Below are 20,793 nucleotides of genomic sequence, written 5' to 3' on the forward strand. Positions count from 1 at the left end.
ATTAATTCTCAAAACAGATCACTGATTAATTTTTTGTTCACGTGTATATATATATCTGCCAGTATATTACAATTTCTGAGGTAATATGCATATCTTCTCTGTTTTTGCCACTGGTCATTGTTGCCCCAGGATTACAGATGCACAATTTATTAAAAAGTGTTGCTGCTGCCGTGATACTGTCAAATTAAGGGATATAAACATTTATTGTCAGTAAATACAGAAAGGCTCATTTGTAATTATTAGTGTGTCCACAACTAAGAAAAACAAATGTAACTCATACATTGCTCAGACTGCAAGCTGTTGTGGTTCAGGTAGTGATAAAGGTGTAACATATGAGGCGCGTTCAAAAAGAAACGAATGGAGGCATAATTACAGAAACCAGTACCTGTATGTTGTTAGAAGTGTTGACCCTGGCTGGTGAGACACTTGTCCCACTGTGACACAAGGCGGTGAATGGCTGTCTCTAAAATTCCTGGGGCTGCGATGTTAACCAGTTCCGCACGTACAGCTGGACGTCGTTGTCCGAGGTGAATCATTTGCCCCTCAGAGCCTTTTTAAGGGGACCAAAAATGGCATAATCACAAGGGGAGATGTCCGGACTGTATGGAGGGTGGCTGAGAACCTCCACTTTGAATTTATGCTGGAGTGCTGTGACTGTGTGTCACAGTGGGACAAGTGTCTCAACAGCCAGGGTCAATACTTCTAACGTACAGGTACTGGTTTCTGTTATTATGCCTCCGACTCATTTATCTTTGAAAACCCCTTATATAATGTCAAATACCTCTGGAAACAAGGAATGAAGTTTGCTTGGTGACAATTGACTTGATTAATGAAGAGCAGGTAACTTTAGTTGTGGCTGCACCGGATGTTTTGTAACAAGGCTTTAGATTTAAGATGGATGAAACTGGAGCTGTGTGTGTGGTACTCCATCCTAGTACCTCTCATTATCTTTATAACTTTGGTGTTGGAGCATACTGTGTGGTACAAGTACTGTACTAGGATTTTTTTCTTTCATGATGCTTAATAGAGCACTTTTTAGGCTATTTATTCCTAGGTGGTCGAAGTTTCACATATTTTTGATATGTTGACCACAAATGGAATGGTAGTTGACAGTTGTGGTGGAAGTATTGGTTGGCCAGTGTATCCCCAAATTCGTGGTAACTTTGACCACCTACAATTTCTTTTAATTCCTTTCTCTGCGTTTTGGAAACTGTATTGTACTAATTAGTATGTAATCCTTTGATTCAAGCCCCTGTGTTCACTAACATAAATATCACTGAAATTAAAACACACAAAAAAAAAAAAAAAAAACACTCTTGATAATAACATTTGAAAGTGGAAATCAGTCAAAATATACCCAGTTTACAGTACTCCATGTTGTTGTTGTTGTTGTTGTTGTTGTTGTTGTGGTCTTCAGTCCTGAGACTAGTTTGATGCAGCTCTCCATGCTGCTGTATCCTGTGCAAGCTTCTTCATCTCCCAGTACCTACTGAAACCTACATCCTTCTGAATCTGCTTAGTGTATTCATCTCTTTGTCTCCCTCTACGATTTTTACCCTCCACGCTGCCCTCAATACTAAATTGGTAATTCCGTGATGCCTCAGAACATGTCCTACCAACCAATCCCTTCTTCTGGTCAAGTTGTGCCACAAACTTCTCTTCTCCCCAATCCTATTCAATACTTGCTAAGAAACAGAAATTACTGTATGCTTAATAAGAATCTGATGAACATAGCCCTTAGAGCAATTTTGATATTTACTAGGTAATCGTAGTCCGAAACTAAATTTCAGAAAGGAAGAAGAAAAGGTATTTGTTTATGTAGTGTGTGTGTGTTATATCAGAGCAAGTGCATTCTCTACACTTTGCTACATTTCATGTTGTCTGTATGTAGAACATCATTTCCTGATATTTGTACTATGTTTGCAGCATAAATCAAATTGAGACTGGTTATTTTGCAGTATGGAGGTGTCAATGTGGATGTCCAGATCACAGAGGGTGCGGCGTATGTGAAGTTTACACCGTATGAACCAGGAATGGCACCAGCACTCATCATTAACCACACTCGTGAGCCAATTAAATTCACAGAGAAGGGATGTAAGGAGAGCAGGTATGTCTCCTACGTACTTTTCTTGCTGTTTAGGGATGTTGAGTTTCCAATTGTTACTCAGCAAACTGTATGTGTGCCTCAGTTTGCAGCCAGTAATAACTAGTAGCATTATTAATATGAACATGGAAACAATATACCCAATGACTAAGCTTTAATTTTTCAATTGTGATGTATGTTGGAGGCTTTGTGCTATCAACAGTTTTAATTTTTAGCTCAGCCGCATTGTTCCCAGGAAAGCAATTATTTTGAAATTTCTAGAGATGTTTAAAATGTTTTTACTTTCACAGCAACTTTGGTGAATTAGAACAACGAAAAACATTTAGAACTGATGTGTGCTTGCAGTGCTGTGCATCACTGTTGCAGGTTTTCCTGGAGAGCTCTGCATTTGACCATTACACAGTCACAGTTAACAAATTGTACCAAAAACGTTACATGTATTTAGTGTCTCCTCACTTTAAAATATTTCTTAGTTTTTATTTGTGTCTGCTGGTGTGCAGATATCGTAACAAAAATATACTTTTGCATTACTAATAATATTGGATTGTTGGGATGAAGAAGTAAAAATTGACTTTCCTTCTTTTCATTCACAAATGTCTTATGGTACCATATTCTGAGGCATCATGCCATTAAGAGAAAATATGTTCGTTGCACAGAAACATGTAATAATGTCATATGTAGTGTACATTGTAGAATCTCTTATTCACAGATCTTTAAACATTGGGCCATACTGATAACAGCCTCTCGGTAAATTTATTCCCTTACGAAATTTGTTGTCAACAATCACAGTTTGAAAATGGCAGTAACATTTCTAAATATAATACTAAAAGGAGCAAAGATTTACTCTATCCATCACTCAGCCCTTGTGTGGCATAGAAAGGAGCGACATAACAATGAAAATAATAATTAAAGTGTGGTTTCTGTTGCATGAGACTGCTGGTGTGTGTGTGTGTGTGTGTGTGTGTGTGTGTGTGTGTGTGTGTGTGTGTGTGTGTTGTTGATGAAGGCCTTAACGACCGAAAGCTATAATTGTGAGAGTCTTTTTGTTGTGCCTATCTGCGACTCAATGTCTGCACTATGTGGTGAGTATCAACTTTCTTCCTCATAATATTATTACATTCCTTCCTGAACTTTCCATTGTTTGATATAATGTAAATGTTCTTCTGCCACCATTTGGTGAGTAGATTTTTTGATCTGTCCATTTACATTATATTAACAGAAAGCAGTGAAATAGGTAGCCATAGAATTCTTTGACCAACTACCTAGGCATGTGAAGTATGTAACAAACAATAAAATTAACTTCAAACACAAACTAAAATCATATATACTTCATAACCCTTGTTACTCCATAGAAAAATTGGTGTATATGGGGGTGACTCATTTAAAAGTTGAATCACAAATATTGTGGAATGAAAGAGCTACTAATGTGCAGCTTTCATAGAATAGGTTGGTTGTCAGGGGCTTGTGTTGTTAGCCAATAAACAGATTGTAATAGTACTTAGAAAGTGTATTTTTTGTGCAAAAATACACATTTTTAAATGAAGCAATGCCTATGGACATTAACAGACTAAAAATAGGGAGAGTTAGAATGTCATTGGTGGTTGTTGCAGGATTGTAGTGAGAGTCATTTATGAGATATCATATTTTGAAAAGTTTTAATACCAACACTTGTTTTTGCCATTCAATGTGCACAGTTGGTAGGTACAATGTTCTTATATTTGCTTACTGTGTGTGTGTGTGTGTGTGTGTGTGTGTGTTTTTGTTTTCTCCTTGAGTGTATTGTTAATTGTAAGTCAATCAGTGAGTTACTGCCCAAGCAGTTGGTTGTGCGTGGACAAATGGTATTTACCAGTGCAGAAGAAACAGACATGCTCGTGCTGTGCAGGAAGAATGCAGTTTGTTGTTGTATGGTGTATGCGGCAAGATATCCCAATAGATTTCAACTGTCTTGGCAGTTATCAGCCTCTTCAAACGATTATGTGAAAGTGGTTGTGTGACACCTAGACAATGTAACAGAAGGAAACAAGTGACCACAGAAGAGACAGAAATTAACATTCTTGCTGCTGTTGCAGTGGATCTACACGTTAGTTCCTGTGCAATCCCAGGAGAAAGTGACAAGAGTCGGGCAAGTGTCCTGAGCGTTCTCTATCGCCATAGGTTCCATCCTATTCACATCTCTCTCCATCAAGTGCTGAATGGGATTGATTATGGAAATCAGTTAATTTCTGTACGTGGCCATTACGGAAGGATACTCCAGAAGTATCATGTATCTTGTTTAGCAATGAAGCCACATTTACCGGTCATAGTCAGGTAAACTGTCAAAACCTGCACTATTGGTCTGTTGACAATTGCCGTTGACTTCTCTAGGTGGGACTTCCCTCCTGCTGCTCTCACCATCTCCACACTTAGCTCATCCAGACCTGCTGACTTCGCTCCCTTCATCTTGCCCAATGCCTCTTCCACTGCTCCCCTTGTAAAGTCTTTAATTTGCTGTTCCCCCTCTTTTTTTATCCTCGGCTTGTTCTTCCTCATCCAGGTTTCCATTCGGGTTCAGGAGTTCTTCAAAACACTCCTTCCACATATTCTTGAGTTCCTCCTTATTCTCTACATCTTGTCCACTTTTGTTCACCATTCAAGCATAATCTGTTTTACCATTCTTCCTTTTACTTTAATCATCCCATATAACATCTTTTTTTGAACCTTCACTATTGACCTCCATCATTCTGGCCCACTGTTGTTCCATCCACTTTCTTCTTTCCTCCACCACCACTCTTTTTGCTTCTTTCTTTCTTGCCTGATACTCTTCGATTATCTCTACGGCTCTCTTCTGAAACCATACCCTAAAGGCTCTGTTCTACTTCTGTACTATATTCTTAGTTTTACCATTCCACCAGGGTGTTTCTTTCCATCTCTCTTTCTTGTTTGTCCTCCCACATATTGCTTCTGCTGCACTTACTAATGTTCCCTTGAATCTATCCCATACCTCTTCTACCGTTTTTAGTTCATCCTTTGGGATGATTTCCTTTACTACTTGTAGGTACTGTAGCCTGCGTAATTCCTCCTTCAACTTCCATACACTTCTACATCTTTCCTGGTTTTCTGTCGCTTTATTATCCTTAGTCCCTCTCAGGTTCATTACCAGCAAACGTTGGTCACTATCCAAGGCCTCTGATGATATTATTTTAATGTCAATGATGTTCCCATTCAACTCGCTATCGTACAGGAAGTAGTGAACTATTGATGTTCTCTTTTAGTCTTGACTGTAGCAGGTAATCTTGTGGCTATCTCTTTTCCTGAACCAAGAGTTCCCACCCAGCAAGTCATTCCTTTTACAGAACTCCAATAGTCCTTCACCTTCTTCATTTCGGCAGACCCAACCCTCTGGTCCAAGCAAACTTTCGCAGCCTTATCTTTCTCTTCCAACATGTGCATTTAAATCCACCATTACTATCATATTCTTCCTTCCCATCTGCTTCTGCATTTCCTCTTCAAACTCTTGCTTCCTAGCCAAGCACTGAAATGAGTATATTATGGAACACTTTACCCCTTTCTTAATTACGGAATTGAACTATGGGGCTGTGCAGCTGACGTACATTAAAAAAGAATACTACTACTACTACTACTACTACTACTACTACTACTACTACTTCAGAAAAGAGCAATAAGACTCATACATGGGATGGGACATGGAGATTTATGTCGTGAAGTGTTTGTGCAGCCCGAATATCTGACAATATATTCTCTGTACATCTTCAAAATAGTTGTATTTTTTGTAAGTCAACCAACAGAAGCTATCTAGGGCAGTGATTTACACGATCACAACACTAGAACAAAGTGTAACTATTTCCGTAACAGAACAATGTTAAAAATGACTGATAGAAGTCCATACATCAGTGGTTTGATTTGGTATAACAAGCTACCAAACTCTCTAAGAACATCCACGGGAAATGTTTTTAAAACAAAATTAAAATCTTTTGTAATAGAAAAATGTTTATATTCTTTCAATGAATTTTAAGATAGTGGTTGTAACATGAGGCATTAGCATATCAGTTGTAATGTGATAAACATAAAAAAATAGACATAAAATACTCTATATTCTGTAGCTGTTGCTTCTTATAAGTATAAATATAACCATAGTATTAAGTCTGACGTTTGCAAAAGGCATCATTAGGATGGCTCCATGCAAAGAAAATGTAAATAAATAAATAAATAAAAAGCAAAATAGATGACCATCTGGTATTATGCTACAGAGACACTTTTGCTGTGTGCATCAGAGGTTGGTCCATCAGTTGTGCTTCTGCCAAAGTGTTATTGCCATAGCTTCCATTTATATGTAGCATTCACAACAAAACTACACTAGACACAATTAATTCATACACTAAAGTGAGTTTTGAGGTACACAAGTTGAACATAAATAAAACCAACAAACTGGAGGGATGAATTCCTGACTGGAAATGGAAGAAAACAGGTACATATGTCTGGAAATGCATCTTTGCCACAGTAGATGGTGTTGAATGAACGAAAATTCCTCTGACCATGTGCCATGTGCTCCTTGGGTGTTGTGGGCTGTCGGATTGATGCAGTGTACTGTAAGCAGCAGGATGGATACACAAAAGAACGCTTTGGTGGGCCACTTACCTGTAGGTTATACTAGGGTTGTCTCATTACCCTGTAGAACCTTGTCTTCCAAATCTGGTGTATGCACAGTCCACTGCCTCTCTGCACATTCGTCTGTCTGAAAGGACCCACGATCATACAAATGCCTGAAAAGGGGTCGACAGGTGTGGTGTGGTTGGTGTCTGTGTAGGTACTTGTTTTGATATAGTTGTGCTGCCTCTCAGCCATTTCCATCTGCTTTGCTCTATGCGCACACCATCTCGGCTTGTTCCTGATATGAATACTGGAGCATTCTGCTGCTTACAGTATACTGCATCAATCACTCAGCCTGCAACAAACAGGAAACACACGGCACACAGTCAGAGGAACTGTCATTTGTCAGCGCTGTCTACCGTGGCAAGGATGCATTTCCAGACACTTCTTCATTCAACCTTTTTTCCTTCATTTCTGGTGAAGAATCCATCCCCGCAGTTTGTTGGTTTAATTTATTTTCATCTTATACACTGGGTAATCAAAAAGTCAGTATAAATTGGAAAACTTAATAAACCATGGAATAATGTAGATAGAGAGGTAAAAATTGACACATGTGCTTGGAATGACCTGGGGTTTTATTAGAACCAAAATGCAGGATGGCGCTCCACCCCATATTGCTAGACACGTGAAAGATCTCTTGCATGCGTCGTTTGTTAATGATCGTGTGCTCAGCTGCCACTTTCGTCGTGCTTGGCCTCCCAGGTCCCCAGACCTCAGTCTTTGTGATTACTGCCTTTGGGGTTACCTGAAGTCGCAAGTGTATCGTCATTGACCGACATCTCTAGGGATGCTGAAAGACAACATCCGACGCCAGTGCCTCACCCCAACTCTGGACATGCACTGTAAAAGTGCTGTTCACAACATTATTCCTCGACTACAGCTATTGTTAAGGAATGATGGTGGACATATTGAGCATTTGCTGTAAAGAACATCATTTTTATTTTGTCTTACTTTGTTATGCTGATTATTGCTATTCTGATCAGATAAAGTGCAATCTGTTGGACATTTTTTTGAACTTTCGTATTTTTTATTTTTTTTTGGTTGTAATAAAAACCCATGTCATTCCAAGCATGTGTCTCAATTTGTACCTCTATCTACATTATTCCATGATTTATTGAGTTTTCAAATTTATACCAACTTTTTGATCACCCTGTAGTTTAAAAATCACTTTCCAGAAAGGGGAAGGCTTAAAAACATTCACTTATTATCCAGCATCTAAATGGAAGTAAAACTACAGTGAAACTGGACATAAAAGTAATTGTGTAATTCCCTATTTAAGTGGTATGTAGCACTACTGCTTAATACTGGTCTTCTAAGAGTCTTCAGCGAAATGTGGGTGGTGTTTTTAATTCACATGTACTTTTCTTTGTTCACCAGGGAATTTTTGATGGCCATAAATCTTACTCATCCTTCCATTTATTTATTTTCCTGGTGAAATGTACACTGATGATGGCACTTTGATGATCTGCACCTACATATATACATATTCACTGTTTTATATTAGTTGGAGAGTATTCCACTATCCTACTGCAGTATCACGAGTTTCTTGGGTTGAGACACGTAAGAAACTTAGTGTGTTTGCACAGTGACTGGGATACTCAGATCACTGTAAAATTAACAGATGCTGCACGTCAGTGATGACAGCTTATTGCTCCATTCTTTTGCAGGACATTGAAGCCACATGAACAAGTGATGTTTACCTGGGAGGATCCAGCCGGAGCTAGAGAGTTGCTGTGGACTTCACCCAAAAAGAAAGAAATTTCAGTTGACCTACGTAAGGTTAGTGAACAGAGTGGAAGTACCCTCTCTGTCATTGCAGAGGTTCTTCAGCACCACAACTGGTTCATTTACACCTATTCATCTTCATTAAATTTCAGCTATATTCCAGTGGGAGCCTGGCTCGAAACATTTAAGGCAATAATACCGACTGTCAGTGAAAGTGGGTGTATGTACTGATGTCACTAATGACAACCTAATGTGTGAACACACATTAATGAAACAAAACTTAATTCATTTGCATTCATTCTTTGATTAACTAATTAATTAATTAATTAATTAATTTCTTCATCACACATTCATATAACAGACATCATGCATTCATATTAATTAATTAATTAATTCATTCATTCATTCTGTTCAGTAGATCCTATCAAGGAGAACCTGTATAGATGTGAAATGACACAAGGTACAATTATATTAATCCTTCCACTGCTACAGACGTGCTCTCTGCATGCCCTGGGGAGCACAGCTTTGATGTGGCTTTACTCTTTGACAAATTCTGATACCTCTGCTGATGGGTAGCATTGCAATCACTATGAAATATTTATCATTTTAAGAAAACTATTTGCTGACTAAATTTAATTTTTATGCACCTTACAGTCCTCTATTTTCAAAAATAATCAATTTTTGACAGTATGATGTAACTGGATAGATAAAAAAATCTACTCACCAAGTGATGGCAGGACAATGCACGTATAAAGAAAGGTTTTCCTTGTGCAACCTTTTGGAGCCAGTGGCTTCTCCTGGCAGAAGGGTAGTTTGGAAAAGTCATTCATAGCCCCGAGTCAGGAGAGGCATACTGGGTGGGATAAGTAGCAAAGACTGTTGTTGGGGATTGTGACAGGCAACATTTGAAAACATGAGAGCTTAAAGGTGGAAGACAGGATAAGGTGCAAGACGGAGATAGCTCTTGCACAGTGATTTAGCAGTGATCTCTGTCTTGCATATTACCCTGTCTTCCACCTTTAAGCTCTCGGGCTTTCCAATTTCATCTGGTGCAGTCACCTACAGTCAGTCTTTTCTTTTCATCCCTCCAGTAAGTCTCCCTTGACCTGGCCTTCTGGGTGACTTCTTGAAACTCAAACCTCTTCAGTTCTTTTCCTTCACCCCTCTTCCTTTCCCTTCAACCCTTCTGCTGGAATGAGCCAGTGGCCCCAAAGGCTTGCATAATTAAAAGCTTTTTTTATATGTGTGTTCTCCTGCCGCCATTTGGTGACTGTTTTCTTTTGTGTATCCAATTACAGTGTATTAGTCTGATATCTTCACTCAATACTGGTCTCAGTTTCTTTTTGTTATATGTCACAGTTACTGTGCTGCATGAAATCGAGTAAAGTATTGCGTGCTGTTTTAAGGAGTTTGCAGAGGTAAAAATTAATTGTGTCAGCTTTGCGTATGGTTGATTTTAGCTCATACATTGCAGTTTATGACATGTAAAAAAGATATTGTAATTTTATTTAAAAATGAGAGCTGAAAGATATCTCATTTTGTTCTCCAGTCATTATTTTTTATGTTTGATGGACAGCTGTGTGTGATGTGCCCATTGCCATCCCTGTGAATTGGATCTAATGTGGTTGTAAAGATCTTTGTATTTCATAAATGGTTCGTGATATCAAAACAAAGTTCTTTTGCAAATAATAACATAAAATTAGGCATGTGTACATCTACATCTACATCCATACTCTGCAAGCCACCTGACGGTGTGTGGCGGAGGGTACCCTGAGTACCTCTATCGGTTCTCCCTTCTATTTCAGTCTCGTATGGTTCGTGGAAAGTAGGATTGTCGGTATGCTTCTGTGTGGGCTCTAATCTCTCTGATTTGATCCTCATGGTCTCTTCGCGAGATATACGTAGGAGGGAGCAATGTACTGCATGACTCTTCGTTGAAGGTATGTTCTTGAAACTTTAACAAAAGCCCGTACTGAGCTACTGAGCGTCTCACCTGCAGAGTCTTCCACTGTAGTTTATCTATCATATCCGTAAGCGCGCTGCTCTCCGTTGGATCTTCTCTCTCTCTTTTATGAACCCTATCTGGTACGGATCCCACATTAGTGAGCAGTATTCAATCAGTGGGCGAAGAAGCATACTGTAACCTACTTCCTTTGTTTTCGGATTGCATTTCCTTAGGATTCTTCCAATGAATCTGTCTGGCATCTGCTTTACCGACGATCAACTTTATATGATCATTCCATTTTAAATCACTCCTAATGCGTACTCCCAGATAGTTTATGGAATTAACTGCTTCCAGTTGCTGACCTTCTATATTGTAGCTAAATGATAAGGGATCTTTCTTTCTATGTATTTGCAGCACATTACACTTGTGTACATTGAGATTCAATTGCCATTCCCTGCACCATGCGTCAATTCGCTGCAGATTCTCCTGCATTTCAGTACAATTTTCCGTTGTTACAACCTCTCGATACACCACAGCATCATCTGCAAAAAGCCTCAATGTACTTCCGATGTCATCTACCAGGTCATTTATGTAAACTGTGAATAGCAACGGTCCTACGACACTTCCCTGCGGCACACCTGAAATCACTCTTACTTCGGAAGACTTCTCTCCACTGAGAATTACATGCTGCATTCTGTTACCTAGGAACTCTTCAATCCAATCACACAATTGGTCTGATAGTCCATATGTTGTTACTTTGTTAATTAAATGACTATGGGGAACTGTATCGAATGCCTTGTGGAAGTCGAGAAACACGGCATCTACCTGTAAACCCATGCTGATTCCTACAGAGTAGATTTCTAGTCTCCAGAAAAGTCATTTTTCTCGAACATAATACATGTTCCAAAATTCTACAACTGATTGACGCTAGAGATATAGGTCTATAGTTCTGCACATCTGTTCGACGTCCCTTCTTGAAAACAGGGGCGACCTGTGCCCTTTTCCAATCCTTTGGAATGCTATATGTACTCAAAACTTTTTTATTCACCAAGACATTGAAGTAACTTGTCTGCAGCAGTGAGAGGTTGATGGCTCAGGATGCATACAGACATCAATAGCACTGTAGATAAAACCAAGCAGTGCACATATACACATCCACAGCACCTGGGAAACATTGGACCAGGGCGTGTACACACGTCACAACAGTGAAAGGGTTAATGAAAGATGAGGAAATCTTCCAAACTTAATCTGTATTGTGCATTAACAACAAATGATCACAGTATGTAAAACAGCTGCACTTGCTTGCTGATTTCATACTAGCATAGCACCTGCTCCTTCACTCGTGTTGACTGTATGATCTTCACAGCCCCCCCCCCCCTTAATTGAATATTTATGTTTTTCATAAATTAAAACATCACTTAAACTTTTCATGGGAACTGAGGCCATAGAAACATGTTTTTTTTATGAACGTACTTTTGAAAAAAAGCTGTTCTGGCTGCTAGAATTGGAGGTCTTTGTTAATCCTGCCTTTTGAGGTGACATTTCCATAGAAACTTTCATTGCCTAATATACATTTCTTTAGAAGTCAAATACAAATTTTGTTAATATAATGAAATATTTTTTAAAAAAATTTAATCTCCTATTTCAGCTCCTTATTCTCCCCCTCCCCATGCGAGAAGTCAAATATCATTTGTCATATATGCAGCTTATTTCAGCTTTAAATATGCTTCAGTTGTCCTTTAATAATGATTTGTTTTCAAAAAGGACTTTTGCCAACTATTTCACCCCATCAGGGGTCAGATTTCTGTAAGTGCTGAAACACATTCCTTTATTCCTGACCAAGAAACCAAATACCAGTTTTCCTAGTATAGCTTCAAAATTACATTAATAGTGATGTATATTCAAAAAACTGTTTCATCCCTTATTTCACCCCCTTAAAGATGGAAACACAAAAATCGCTTCTTAAACAATGCCTATACTATAAGATCAAACTATCTCCAAATTTCAAATGTATGTATGTGTGTTTGATCTATTCTCGATGAAGACCTTATTGGCCAAAAGTTCGTTTTCTGACAGTCTTTTTGTTGTGCCTGTCTGCATCAGCATGTCCACTATATGGTGAATAGCAACTATTCTTTTCATGATATTGTTTCATTCCACCTGGATTTTCCATTGTTTGATTCAGGCTACCTGTATTACACATCATTTTATATAAACATCTGCACAACTAATTACATTAATTTGTAGAAATCACTTCCTATGTTGTACAATAAATTTTAACTATTTAGATGACCATAATTTTAATATTTTAATGTACTTCATTATTCTACCAATTGGCTAAACTGAGTACTGCTTGACAAATATGTTGCAATTTTACTGTGCTTCATAGTTGTACCAACTGACTATATTGTATGCAATTGGATAATGGTCAGCTATAATGTTTATTTACATTAACATGGTGGTCAACAGTGAATTAACAGTAAGGCCATCCATTACTAAAAAGATTAGGTGAAGACACTCTGAACCTTCCTTTGGTTTTAAATTTACATTGGATCCATAAATTAAGCTCTGCCATGGTATGTTGTGGATGTATTGAAATTAATTGTACTTCCTGCAGTAGGTAATGTTGCATAAATGTACATTATCTGTAATGCATTGCCTATGCATTACATCAATTTAGAAAACATGTCACATTTTCAAACTAGGACTGATTTTCCGTGAGTCACATTGGATTAGTCAACAAGTAACATGTGGTCTTCTTCACAACCACAGGCAGGTCAGAAAAAGACTCCTATGTGATGATATCGTTTTCATTGAGGCAATGTTGTGCTAATGTTATAAATGTGCTAGACAATAAAGGAGAAATTTATTTATGAAGGAGTAATTTTTTTAATGCTCATCTTGTCATTGTTTATATATCACTAGAACTTTGTTTTCATGCCTTGTTATAACAGTATATGTGTATGAATTTCTAGCAACATAATTTTCTTTGTAACATAGATACTTTGAAGATGGTCCAGTATAGGCCAAAATCAGATGCTGAGTAATAAATAATAAAAAAAGTGCAGCTGTTGTATATACACAAATCTTACAATTATCTATGCCCACTTGTACAAAATATTGCGTATAAATAGGGACAGGAAAATTTTTCGACAAAGACAACTTGAAAAACAATGCAAAATTTGGGGTGTTCAGTGAAACAACACAAAATCAGTAATTTTTATCAAATACCACAAAAATGGCAGTTTTTGCAATAATCGCGAAATTTGCCTTTTCCCGTATAAAGTAAGTCATAAATCTGAAGACGATAATTTACAAGTATTCATAACTGATAGTTACTGACAAAAAACACACCAAATTTTATGGAAAAGATGGACGCTGAATTTGTCAAAAATAAATAAATGGAAAATCTGACAAGAAAATAACTCCTAAGTTGGTAAAAACAGTAACTCCAAAACTGATATGAACAGGAACTCTGAATTTGGCAAAAATAACAACTCCAGATTTAGCAGGAACTGTTGCACTGAAATTGGCCTTAAAATATCACTGAAATTGAAATTAACCATAAAGTAAAATTATTTTTTCCTATTACTACATATAAATTATTACTATACTGCTTAATATTATTCATTCCACAAAATTTACAAAAGTAAATTAGAAAAAAAGCTGATACTTTGAAGAAACCTGCTGCCTCCTCACTTATGCTAAGCAGAAGCTGCTTATCCCCTGTTCCTAAATGAATATTTGTCTTATAAAAATGGTATTTTTCAAAGAAAAAATATTTATCTAAATCTGTCAAGACATAGACCTGTTTGTGGTATACTACTGTTTTCTTTCAACTTTACAACAAACACTGTTATTGCCATATAGCTTACATAATGGTTCAACTCTGGAATATTCAGGCAATGGTTCATGAGGAGTGCTATTTAATTATTAATTTGTATTTTTCGGTTGGTGAGGATTTTCAGTTTCTCGCTTTATTCTTAAATATAAATTTGCTTTATGAAGATGTGGAGGAGATCCATTAATACATCTAATAAAAGATACAATAATTCATGTCAGCTTTCTGTACTTGGTATGTCAATTTTTGTTAATTTTTGCCCCCCTTGTGCAGGATGCAATTGACAGGACGCAGTTGGCAGACAATACAGAACTGTGGTGGGTTTCCTTTTTGGACGGCTTGCAGCGCATTCTTCTGTTCACGGAAGACATGGCGATAGCGACTGCGTGCCAAGCCGCTGGGGAGCTGGAGCCATTTGACAGAGAGATCAAGCTGTCAGTACACGGTGTCGGACTCTCCCTGGTGAACAACGTTGCTCGTACAGAGGTCATGTACCTTGGAATTGCAAGGTGAGAGTTTTGTTTCAAGAAAATAAGTAGATTTTGGTTTAGGTGCAGTACGTAGCATTTGAATTATATATTTTATACATTTTTAAAGTGCTTTATCTTGTACACAAGCAATTTATTGCTATAAGGCACTTTTTATCATGATTGTAGAGTGTGCATTGTCTTTAAGAAAATTTACTAAATGCACCTTATCATTTCACTAGTGTTCAAGATTGTAACTACATAATGTCATTCAAGAAAGGCATTTTCATGCATACTCTGTTTTTTATTTTGAAATAAAATTTTCATTTAATATTAGTATTTAAGTAATTTCAGTCCCTTGGGCACAACAGAATTGTTAAACTTACAGCATGTTATAATCCACACAGCAGTTTGGGAAAAAGCATTTTGTGGTGGGATCCATAACCTTGTTGCTACTATGGACATACTCTCTGCATTCCATGCTGTAGGGGGCTTTCACTATGGCTTCACTGCTCGCCAAATGCTGGTGCCTGTGCTGAGATATGGCATCACAGCCAATATGAAATATTTATCCTCAGACATTTTTTGAAACTATCAGGTGAAAATAATTGTTTTTTGTACATCTTACTATGCTGCATTAAATTAAGCAAAAAATTGCGTGAAATTTTAAGGAGTGGAAAAAATAAATAAGCTTCACGTGTGGTTGATGTCGGGTCATACATTGGAGTGAATGAAATGTACATAAGATATCAAAATTTTATTGAAAAATGAGAGCAGAATGGTATCGCATTTCATTCTTGAGTTACTGGGTTAAATTCAAGTGACGGTTGCACACAATATCATCATTCACATCCTAGTCCATCACGAATTGTGGTGATAACAATCATCGTATCTTGTAAATGATTAAAGATACCAAAAGCAAGTTTTTTTGCAAGTGATAGCACGTAATGAGGCACCCATGTTGTGCAGCAAATACGGTAAACGTTTTTACTCATTGAACTGTTCAGGAAGCATACAGCTGTTCATAGCACCATAGGCAAACCTGAATGGCATGTATATACAAGTCCGCAGCATGTGTGTAACAGCATAGCAGGACATATATATATGGCCGCTGCAGCAAAATGGTTAATAATAGTTCATCACTGTCATAACAGATGTGGGCATAACTATCACAGGTGTGAACTTCGTATGTAAAATGCAAACTTTGTACGGGCGTAAATAATGTAGCAGGGTTAGGGTGGTCACGGAATATTGTTAACTTTGTCACAGGCCACAGTCTTAGTGTAGGATGGAAAACAGGGGAGGAGGTACAGTGAACCACTTCAGGCATCGAGGAGTTGTACAGTCAGTGAGAACAGTGACAAGTTTATTTAACAGAATTTGTGTAGCAACAGAAGGTGTCTTCTCTAAAGCTTTTTCACAGAGGAAGACTGCACTGTAGTTTCTTCTCTAGATTGTCGCACAATGACAAAATGGTAGATTTCGAAATAGACGACAGAGGGATAGAGAAACAATTAAAATTGCTCAAAATAGGAAAGGCTGTTGGACCTGATGAGATACCAGTTCCATTTTACACAGAGTACGCGAAGGAACTTGCCCCCCTTCTTGCAGCGGTGTATCGTAGGTCTCTAGAAGAGCATAGCGTTCCAAAGGATTGGAAAAGGGCACAGGTCATCCACGTTTTCAAGAAGGGACATTGAACAGATGTGCAGAACTATCCACCTATATTACTAATGTCAATCAGTTGTAGAATTTTGGAACACGTATTATGTTCGAGTATATTGACTTTCCTGGAGACTAGAAATCTACTCTGTAGGAATCGGCATGGGTTTCGAAAAAGACTATCGTGTGAAACCCAGCTTGTGCTGTTAGTCCACGAGACTCAGAGGGCCATAGGCATAGGTCCCCAAGCAGATGCCATGTTTCTTGACTTCCGCAAGGCATTCGATACAGTTCCCCACAGTCGTTTAACAAAGAAAGTAAGAGCGTATAGACTATCAGACCAATTGTGCGATTGGATTGAAGAGTTCCTAGACAACAGAACGCAGCATGTCATTCTCAATGGAGAGAAGTCTTCCGAAGTAAGAGTGATTTCAGGTGTGCCGCAGGGGAGTGTCGTAGGACCGTTGCTATTCACAATATACATAAATGAAATTTTGGATGACATCGGAAGTACACTGAGGCTTTTTGCGGATGATGCTGTGGTATATGGAGAGGCTGGAACAATGGAAAATTGTACTGAAATGCAGGAGGATCTGCAACGAATTGACACATGGTGCAGGGAATGGCAATTGAATCTCAATGTAGACAAGTGTAATGTGCTGCGAATAAATAGAAAGAAAGATCCCTTATCATTTAGCTACAGTATAGCAGGTCAGCAACTGGAAGCAGTTAATTCCATAAATTATCTGGGAGTACTCATTAGGAGTGATTTAAAATGGAATGTTAATGTAAAGTTGATTGTCGGTAAAGCAGATGCCAGATTGAGATTCATTGGAAGAATCCTAAGGAAATGCAATCCAAAAACAAAAAAAGTAGGTTACAGTACGCTTGTTGGCCCACTGCTCGAATACTGCTCAGCAGTGTGGGATCCGTACCAGATAGGGTTGATAGAAGAGATAGAGAAGATCCAACGAAGAGCGCGCTTCGTTACAGGATCATTTAGTAATCGCGATAGCTATACGGAGATTATAGATAAACTCCAGTGGAAGACTCTGTAGGAGAGACGCTCAGTAGCTAGGTACGGGCTTTTGTCAAAGTTTCGAGAACATAGCTTCACCGAGGAGTCGAGCAGTATATTGCTCCCTCCTACGCATATATCGCGAAGAGACCATGAGGATAAAATCAGAGAGATTAGAGCCCACACAGAGGCATACCGACAATCCTTCTTTCCATGAACAATACGAGACTGGAATAGAAGGGAGAACCGATAGAGGTACTCGAGGTACCCTCCGCCACACACCGTCAGGTGGCATGTGGAGTATGGATGTAGATGTGGATGTAGATGTAGATGGGGTACGGTGGCTTCAGGCAACGGAGCTTGTGACGGCACAACACTGGTGGCATGCCTGTGGTCTGTCACTCGTGTCAGTGGCCTTTACAGCTGGAGCAGCACCAGTGGCTTGCTGACAGCCAAAGGCACACAGTTGCCAGAAGCAGACGGCTCGTCTCAGTAGATCACGAATGAGGTGCCCTCAGATGCAGTGGGTGAACTGGTGACTCCCAAGTGGCATCCTGGAGTTGACTGAAGTCAGCCAGCAACAGACCTCCAGCTGGAAGACTCCAGTTCAGTTCTTGGTAAGATCGGAACTGGACACAGTCCGCAGACCCGTGCTTTTGGCAGGGTCAGCATTTAGTAGTAGTTAAGGCTGGATGATCATCACGAGGTCGATGACGGAGTACATCTTTTGGCCAGAAGGGGTGATTTTTATCGCTGCTTGACCCGGCCTCATTGTGACGGGGTGTCACTTTTGATCACCCAGACTGCTGAAGCGGCGCACACCGAGCCCGGGCACGATGTAATCTAGTTTTCCACTATGGCGGTCTGGCCCTTGTGCCGTGCTATAGCTGCATTGTTCCAGTTCTACAAGCAGTCATCATCATCATCATCATCATCATCATCATCATCATCATTAAATAATGTGGCCTCCTCGAGTCGTGGATTAAGGTAGGCTTTCAGCAGTCTTCTCCAAGTGGGACGGTCTTGGGCAGTTCTCTGCCAGGTGTTACTAGCGAATGTCTTTGTGCCATCTGTCTGGTGGTCTTCCTGTAGGCCTCTGGTACTCTCTCGGACTACAGTACTAGCTTCGTCCATCTGTTGTCTTTTATTCTTGCGACGTGGCCAGCCCACTGCCATTTCAAAGAGCCTACTGTCTAAGATGTCATTAACCTTTGTCACAGACTGGATGTCATCTGCCCTTTTCCTGTCCTTTCTTGTATAGCCCAGCATTGATCTCTCCGTAGCTCTCTGTGCTGTCCTGAGTTTCCCTTTTGTAAATGAGTTCAGTGTCCATGTCTCGCAGCCATACGTCATCACAGGAAGGATGCATTGATCAAATACTACTTTCTTCAAATTTACTGGCATTTTTGATCTGAATACTTTTGATTTCTTGCCAAATGCTTGCCAGCCAAGCTTAATGCATTAATAGATTTCTGGCCTTGTCTCCCTTCATATTTATAATCTGGTCAATGTAGACATATTCACTGACCTCTTCTAGTAGACTGTTCTTGACTTCCACATCTCCAGCTGGGACCCATTTGTTGGACATTACTTTTGTTTTGGAAAGGTTCATGTTCAAGCCAACCAGCTGACATTTCAATGCAAGATCTGTAAGTTTTGGAGCTCTGTGAAGTCTTTGACCAGTAAGGCAATATCATCAGCAAATCTCAAGATGGTAAGCCTTCTTCCATTAACTCTATTTTCCTTTCCTTTCCTTCCCAGCTCAGCTTTGACATAGCCATTTCCAGTACAGCAGAGAACAGTTTTGGGGAGATGGGGTCGCTTTTGCTTGACACCCCTCACACTAAAAACAGTAGTAGGCTGAAATGTGTGGCAACTGGCTCACTTCAGTGTCCGAATACAGACTTCTGTCTCGGCACTTATCCAAGCAACAGAATGTTGTGGCAGACTTCTGGCTCACATAGTAGCAAGTTGTGGACATTGATTTGGAAAGGTAATGGCATAACAACAACTTGTTTGAAGTCATTAGTACGAGGGTCTGAGTTTCGATCTGCCAGGAAGTTTAAAATCGGCAGACGCTCCACTGCAGAGTGTTATGTTCCATTGTGGAATACTGAATACGAGGTGTGATCAAAAAATACGATGAATGAATTTATTTAGCAGCAACTCCTGATGCTACAACCACGTGATGTAATTTGTACGACCGTATTTACTCGAACCTAAGCCTCACTTTTTTTCCGGTTTTTGTAATCCAAAAAACCACCTGCGGCTTAGAATCGAGTGCAAAGTAAGCGGAAATTCTGAAAAATGTTAGTAGGTGCCGCCACAACTAACTTCTGCCGTCGAATATATGTAGCGCTACACAGGCTTGCTTTGCTGGCATAAAAATAAATACTGGCGCCAAAACATCTGTGTCAGGAAATAAATTTTAAAATAAAAGGTGGAATACAAGCTTTTCTCTCTGCCCCGAGTTTCGACCACTGCATTTCAACGGATTGCGAAAATCCGACTGGCAAGACTGTTAGGGGTTTTTGTCAATATGGCCAACTCTACATTCTAAATTTTTCCCTACCTGTGAGAAGAGATGGTTGCTAATAGGAACTTTTATGACTTGTGAATCACATGCAGTATTCTCTTCACCATAAGAATAATACGAAAATAAACATTTTGTCACGTATTCTTTCATGTTTGCTGCTATCTCATTTAAATCCTGTCTGCCTAATACACTATGAAATTAGAGTGGGACAACAGCAAATGTGGAAGAATATACATATCATATCATGTAATGTTTATATTTGTATTATTCTTATGCCTAATAGTGATACACTCAGTAATGAAGCACGGAAATCGAGTAGATTTTTTAAATCTAAAATGACTCTATTTCTGTGCAGAATGTAATGTGCTAAAGAGGCGTCTGCAATGATTTTCAAACAGAGGAAAATTTTCGCTAAACTCTCGTTCAGAACATCTTCTACCATACGCAGTCTATTATTTGGTTCTTGTTGATCCTTATCAAAGAAAGCAGCAGTGTAAGTAACAACAAATAGCAGTCTCTTGCCATTGTTTTGCTAATGAGAGAATTCCTCTCTCTCTCTCTCTCTCTCTCTCTCTCTCTCTCTCTCTCTCTCTCTCTCTCTCCCTCCCCCTCTCTCTTTTTTCCATTGTAAGCGGCAGTAACGCGCACAAAAGCAAGCCATGCTGCGAGTGGCGACAGGCCGTAAACACACACTATCAGAATGCGACAAACAATGCATGACACAGTACAGTAATGCATTTTCAGCTTAGAGTGACGTAAACACCTATAACAAAGAGAACGGCTCTTATAAGATCAAAGAAAAATAAGCAATCAATTCAAACCAGACGAAGCACATGTAAAAGGAA

General features: G+C 39.0%; 1 protein-coding gene across 1 annotated transcript in view; it reads left to right on the forward strand.

Annotated features, from left to right (window-relative positions):
• The window catches only part of LOC126293289 (intermembrane lipid transfer protein Vps13-like), a 391,345-nt gene that overhangs the window by 294,186 nt on the left and 76,366 nt on the right, over positions 1-20,793 (forward strand). The window contains 3 exon segments of the mRNA XM_049986411.1: positions 1,959-2,107; positions 8,422-8,533; positions 14,539-14,774. Of these exon segments, the coding sequence (XP_049842368.1) occupies positions 1,959-2,107; positions 8,422-8,533; positions 14,539-14,774 (497 nt within the window).

Source organism: Schistocerca gregaria, chromosome 10 (assembly GCF_023897955.1).
Source record: "Schistocerca gregaria isolate iqSchGreg1 chromosome 10, iqSchGreg1.2, whole genome shotgun sequence".
NCBI lineage: Eukaryota > Metazoa > Arthropoda > Insecta > Orthoptera > Acrididae > Schistocerca > Schistocerca gregaria.